The sequence below is a fragment of the Ursus maritimus genome, unplaced genomic scaffold (assembly GCF_017311325.1).
Source record: "Ursus maritimus isolate PB19 unplaced genomic scaffold, ASM1731132v1 scaffold_11, whole genome shotgun sequence".
Classification (NCBI taxonomy): Eukaryota; Metazoa; Chordata; class Mammalia; order Carnivora; family Ursidae; genus Ursus; species Ursus maritimus.
In genome coordinates this window covers 60,687,537-60,694,397 of record NW_024423453.1, presented here as the reverse complement: position 1 = coordinate 60,694,397, position 6,861 = coordinate 60,687,537, and the positions used below count along the sequence as shown (strand labels likewise).

The window sequence follows — 6,861 nt, the reverse complement described above, 5'->3', positions numbered from 1 at the left end:
CTTTCCTTTCCTTTCCTTTCCTTTCCTTTCCTTTCCTTTCCTTTCCTTTTCTTTCCTTTCCTTTCCTTTTTTTTAATTTCTGGCTTTCTTTACCTAAGTCATGGGCGAGAAGATCTAGGCATCTACCACAGGTCAGAATCCAAAGAAGTTACTTTGAATTTTCTTAAACACTTTAGAGGCATCATTCAGTACAGTTGGCGATGGGGAAATGCATACTAACTGACAGCAAAGACAAGTACTCTCCAAATCTCACTTCAGAAATTTATACTTCAGCCATTTGGAAGCCTTACAAAATATAGAAGAGACACTTTTTGAAATCAAGACTTAAGAACTGAACATTGGTGGTAACTTACTGGATGTAAGGTGATTCTGTTTGTGTACCATTTCCTTCTCTTGACAGAAGGTCAGGGAGACAGAAGGACTTCCATATCACTCTTGGCTTCATTCCTAGACTGTAACTTACATACCACCCGTTCGGGCCAGGATCGTAGAGCTCCTGAAGGAAGATGGTCTAGTAATTATTTTAGTGTGTTTTGTAGAATAAACGTCAAAGGGAACAGGCACAAATTATTCAATCCCATAGTAATTATTGGATTTTTGTCTGCTTATTTTTTAGTGAAATTGTTTAAATCTTTTGTTTGTTTCAGGGCTCATGCCTGTGGCCCAACAGCCTGTTTATTGTGCTTCAAAGCACGGCATAATTGGATTCACACGGTCAGCTGCGGTGAGGAGCTAACCACCACAATATCGCTGTTCTCTGTCTGTGCACATATGAAACATGAGTTCTGTAGAGCAGAGGGGGATAAGGCCAGAATTCCGTACATCTGGATTAAAGAGAGAAAAATAAATTATCCTTTAATCTTTACTATAAAAAATGGTTTTCAGCTCACATCAAGGAGTAAATGAAGAAGAGATCTTTTAAAAATGAAGCTGGTCCTAAACACAGATGCGTTGTGGAAAAATATCCTAAGGGTAAAAAAAAAAAAAAAAAAAAAAAAAAAAAAAGAAGACATTCTTTATTTTTAAAATTGACTCCAAATTTAAAAATTAGTAACTTTAGGCCTCCTTGCATGTAGTGTGCTCTAGATATCACTTATCACTGGAGCTATGATAAAAAGGAGAGCACAGAGGGGTGGGACAGGAATTAACCAGAGAGAGGAGTCAGGGATGGTGTCTCCATGGGACCTACGTTGACAAGTGCACAGAACTAAGAAAAATATTTGAGGCCTAATTGACTACATGCATTGATGGCATGAAGTAAGAATGCTTGCCTTTTTATGACCTGGAAAGAGGCAATTTGACTGGCACCTGAGGAGCGAGGGGAACGTCAGAAGCAGGAGCTAGACCAAAAGCAGCTTATGGGCCCAGGAATGAGCTTAGATTGATTCTAACTGCAGCCATCAGTGGGTCTTTTATGCAAAGGAGTGACAAGATTAGATTTCCACTCTCAGAAGACTGTCCTGGCTATTGCTTAGAGAATGTATTAGCGAGGACAGGGGTAGCAGAGGATAGAACAGTTGGGGGAATCTCCGCAGTGATTAATCTAGGGGAGACAGAAAGAGGGACCAAACAGAGAGCTAGAGAAGAAATGGGGATAGAGACAGTCGATGCCTGAACAGTAAATGTTCAAGCAAAAAGGAAGATGAGCAGCTCTCAGGCTCTTAATTCAAATTGACTGGAAATTTTTATTTACTTTGCAGAGACTTAATCTGTAATTCAACTTTGAATGAACACATAAAGCTATTACAAAACAAAATAATTCTGATGAGCACTGGGTGTTAGACGCAACTAAGGAATCATTGAACACAACACCAAAAACTAATGACGTACCCTATGTTGGCTAATTGAATTTAAACAAACAAACAAACAATAATTTTTCAATACCAGAAATTTCCTGTTTACAATGACAAGAATATAAATATGTACAGTCAATTCTCAGTATTTGTAGTAGTCGACTCTATAAACCCACTTGCAAACACTGCATTAGAGAATATTGACCTGTTGTTGCTCCTTGGGGCAAACACAAGGTTTAGTCCTTCAAGCCTCTGGTCACAGCATTTTGACCAACCAATCCATATATAGCCTAGTCTTATGTATATTTCCATGTAAACACGTCTTATTTAATATGGGTTGTGTTCGATATGTATTATATTAACATGACCAACAGCATTTAAACCTCATGCCTGAAGGAAGCTTATCTAACACATGAATTTTCCCTGTAAGGCACATCACAGCCTGCCCTCACTTAGGAGGACGGAACAGCCTTCACCGCTGTGCTTGGGAAGCATTTTAAATAGCAAAGTCACCAACAAATGGCACACAAATGGGAAAAACATAGACTATATCACAAAGAGGACATTTGTTTATAGTATGAGAGCTGAAACAAGAGTATCTTTTTGATCTTAGCTGGAACATTTGCTCTGTGCTTGTCCATAAATGACCCCTAAAACTCCATGACTATTGATTTTGGGGGTTACAAATTAACTTTAGCAAGTAGGTAAATGGAATCCAAAAATAATTGACTACATTTTGTTTTATAAGTAGTTCAAATAAAATCAAAAGGTTGAAAATTAAGCCAAAGAATGCTAGTCTGAAAATACTTAAATTGCCTTCGACATAGTGCATATTATCAAGAGTATCTTTAGAATCAATCAGAGTCCCAAACTTTCCCCTAACAGTACTTTTTAAAGAAATGTTCTCTTTGTATACAATCCTAATCTTTAAAAGCAAACTTGAGATATTAATTCTGAGCCTCGGCTTTTTACGTTTAGGTTCCTGCAGAATTCAGTAGATAAGAGCAGCTTCGTTAATCAGGTATTTTCAAGAGTTCCCCAGGAATACTGATTTTCAAAGAATTAATTAGCTGAGACTTTCAGAAATTAATTAACACTTAAGTATGTATTCTTTTATTTTCTGCTACCAGTCAACCTTAACGTTGTCATTGTTAGATCGCTGGAAGGATATCTGACTGGTATTTTTCACATCAGAGTCTTTGAAATGGTTTTAATGATCAGTGTGTCCCACAGTATACATTTACAAAGCAACTGAAACCTGCGGCCTTCTACTTCTCATCCACAGATGGCAGCTAATCTCATGAACAGTGGTGTTAGACTGAACGCCATTTGCCCAGGCTTTGTTAATACCCCCATCCTCGAATCCATTGAGAAAGAAGAAAACATGGGACAATATATAGAATATAAGGATCATATCAAGGATATGATGAAGTTCTACGGAATTTTGGAGTAAGTAAAACTATACGTATTTTCCTTTATATGATGGAGCGAAGTACTATCTAGACATAAACAATAAAAAGGGAAAAAATAACCCTTTAAATTTGAGAAACCAAGGGTGCTTCAAAGTGTTGGTTTGGCAAATTCTCTTAAAAAAATATTTTTTTCTGGGTTCCCAAATAGAATGTTTACACATTATGAATTCTGAAAAACAGTGCATCATAATGCCTTTGGCCATAATCAGATATTTTTTTAAAAAACATGGTGTTTAGTTGCCTGTGGAAGTTATGATACCTAATTCGACTAAATTCCAAGCAATATTCACATTTACCTTTTGTGAAATTTCATATGGCCCCCTAGCTCTGACCATTTTCGTAAGAAACAGTTGATCAACACACACGTTTGGTGAAAAGTGTCTGAGTTCAAGCAGTTGGTTTCACAGCACAGAGTCTTAACTGTCATGAGAAAGGAATCAGACCACCTGGGATCAAATCCTGCCTCTACCCCTGACCGTAAACTTACCTGTCAACCCTTTGGGTACCTCAATTTTCTCACATGTAAAGTAGAAATAATGCTAAAATAGAGTTTTTGGAAAGTCCATGAATACATTGATATGTGGAAGGTTCTTAAAACAGCAAGCAACAAGTAGATAGTAGATGTTCAATAAATGTTATCTATAATTCCTCATATTTCTACTTTAATACCATTTTAATCTGGTAAGTCTATGATCTATAATATAAAGACGAGAAAATAATCATTTTCTAAGCAATAAATACAAATTCATAAATTCTTCCTGTCAGAATGACAGCGGGTTAGGCATGGAAATCTACCACTCAATTTATCATTTGATTTCGTTGATATCTAACTGACTAAAATATGGAGGTAGCCATAGCTTCATGATATCCATTTCCCTATTACATGTTAAAGGTAGATTTTTCAAAAACAATTCAAGGTGTAGTGATAATTATGCCTGAGATTTAGTGTTTAAAAAACCAATGTTTCCTTTATTTTTAGCCCATCAATGATTGCAAGTGGATTAATAACACTCATTGAAGATGATGCTTTGAATGGCGCTATTATGAAGATCACAACTTCTAAGGGAATTCATTTTCAAGACTATGAAACAACTCCATTTCATGCAAAAACTCAGTGAACATCTTACATATCAGCCATAGCTGATAATAAGAACAAATGACTTCTATTAGACCATATCTTCATTTGAATATAGCTTTTTAAATGAAATGTTATTGTCTGATGCTTTCTGCCATGCACTTGATATTAACTTTATTTCTAAATGATTAGTTAGGTATTTGGATAAAAAAAATCAGGAGCTATCAAAACTGGGATGTGAACCAAAGCTAACTTTTGATCTTTCTAGTCTAAGTAATGATTAAAACAAAGGATATTCAAGGAATATTCTGCCTCTCAGAAAACGTATTTAAATTTGTGGTACATAAATATTAATGTTTTTCAGAATATTGTTTTAAAGGAGATACTTGAATTGTTATTTAAATCAAACCAGATGTAAAAATCTCATTTTGTTTTTATGTTCTCACTTTAAAAAAGAGAAGCTACCTACAAAGGCAAATTTTTAGTAACAATAACTTTTACTTATATGCCATCTTTCAGCTGAACATTTCAGCTCTCTAAAGATGTGGCATATGTGGGGGCCAGTAGTTAAACAATAAACTACAGTGTGAATATATCCCAAATGAAAAATCTGAGGTGTGGGAAAATGACAGAAAGTAATTGGCTGAGATATAGATCACAGTTCAGCCTCCCATCTAGGAAAACCCTTTCTTTCCTGTTTGCTTGCTTTAAGAAATTTAATTTTCTCCAGAAATCTCAGGAATGAAACATTTAACAGTTATAGCAAAAATGGTAGTGCTTAAATACTATATTTAAGATCACCTCATTAAGGAAAAAAATACAAATGTACTATTTTTCAGGTTACTTCATTTGTGCCAATTTCCATAGTGCCTACTTTTTAATAAAACTCTTTTCTTTTTCTAATCTCCAGAATTTATGTAGTGTTCTATGTATAGGTATTGAGAGGAAGAAACCAATTTTGTCATAGCCTCCGTTGTAAATGTTTTTGTGCGCTCAGTCGTAATAACGAGGTAGAGATAGCCCATGATGTTTTGCTATTTTCTCTGTCAAGTATCTTAAGATCGGATCAGCGACTGCTCTGGGTAACAATATTTGCAAGCAATAATTAATGCCACTAATAGTGAAAGCACAAGATTTCCAAATCAATCATTTTCTCCTAGAATATTGTATAAGTGATTCACTCTGCTTGCTAAGCCCAAAGCTCCCAGCTTGGAGCAAATGCCATCCATGTGAGAGATTAATGAGGATTTTCTAGAGACACTGGAGTGTTATCATATCTTGCTCTGTTTTAATTCCGCCATAGAGAACTATTGCCTTCACTTTTAAGGAGTTATTTTAATATGAATAATTCTTGTCCAGAGTTTCACATAATGTATTTGAAAAACAACAAGAAATGAGCATCTGTGAATGTCTGATAGAGAAGAGTTGTAATCATGCACCAACCTGTTCACCCATTGTGGCAGTAACTCGTCAGGGAATAATATAAGCATGTGGAATGTCACCTAGCTTACATATTTTCCTACTGTAATGTTCAATGCTGTAGCTAAAACTTCTCATTTATGGATACTATTTTGTACTGGCAGCCTTCGGTATGCTTTGTGGTTTGAATGGTATTTGCTTCAAATCAGTGAACTCTGCAGACATTTAAAATCAAATACTGAGCAGAACTGAAAAAAAGTGAGTTATGTTGTAAAAGTTTATTTTACATTAAAATGTATCTGCTATAAATAGCTTTAAGTAAATCTATAATGTTATACGATATCTCTGTATACTGGTTGGGAAAAAAATAAACATTAAATTTGGGGGAGGGGAGGCCTTAATTCCTTTATTTGTATTTTTTCGGTGAAAATCCTAATGTAAATAATGTGTATTTTTTTTTTCAAATGTACTTTTCTTAATAAATGGGTAGGTTGGGGGGGGGAAGGGGGCTCCCAGAATAGCCAAACTAAAAGTATGTGGACACTGAAAAAAGATTAAGATTTAATAATGGCATTGAAATGTCCGACAAATTTAATTTTTGTATCCAAATGATTTTAGATACTTGTGCCATTTAAAATATAAGTGATTATGTGTTGATTTCTATTTTTGTTCTTTCCGTTCCTAAGTTCAGGATACTGAAGAGATGTGAAAATGTAAATTTTTAATAAAATTCAAGTCATTTCACATACTAAATATCATTTGAAGGGGAGCTTCTTTCTTACTTTTGAATTTCAAAAGGCGAATTTACCCGTTCACAGGACAAGGTGACCAGCTTCAGCGTCACGAGTGCTGGCCTCGGTCTTCCATCTCTTTCCTTTGTTAGCTTCTCTCCTAGGCAACTCTGTCCAGACGAGGGCTTCAGGACCCACAGCCTGATTTTTACCAGCTTCCAGCCTGGCAAAACAACTTCTTTCTGACAGTAGAGCTCATTGGCCTTGCTTAGGTTACGTCCTGAGTACTGAGATAGTCCTTGTGGTCAAAGATCATTCTGCTTGACCAGAACCAGATGACACGCCTCCCCCAGAGGTAGTGAAAAAAGAGC

General features: G+C 35.7%; 1 protein-coding gene across 1 annotated transcript in view; it reads left to right on the top strand.

Annotated features, from left to right (window-relative positions):
- The window catches only part of HPGD (15-hydroxyprostaglandin dehydrogenase), a 30,320-nt gene extending 23,814 nt beyond the window's left edge, over nucleotides 1-6,506 (top strand). The window contains exons 5-7 of the mRNA XM_008705063.2: nucleotides 648-724; nucleotides 3,079-3,242; nucleotides 4,245-6,506. Coding sequence (XP_008703285.1) covers nucleotides 648-724; nucleotides 3,079-3,242; nucleotides 4,245-4,383 — 380 coding nt within the window. The 3' untranslated portion in view covers nucleotides 4,384-6,506. The remainder of the gene's footprint in view (nucleotides 1-647; nucleotides 725-3,078; nucleotides 3,243-4,244) is intronic.
- The last annotated feature ends 355 nt before the right edge of the window (nucleotides 6,507-6,861 follow it).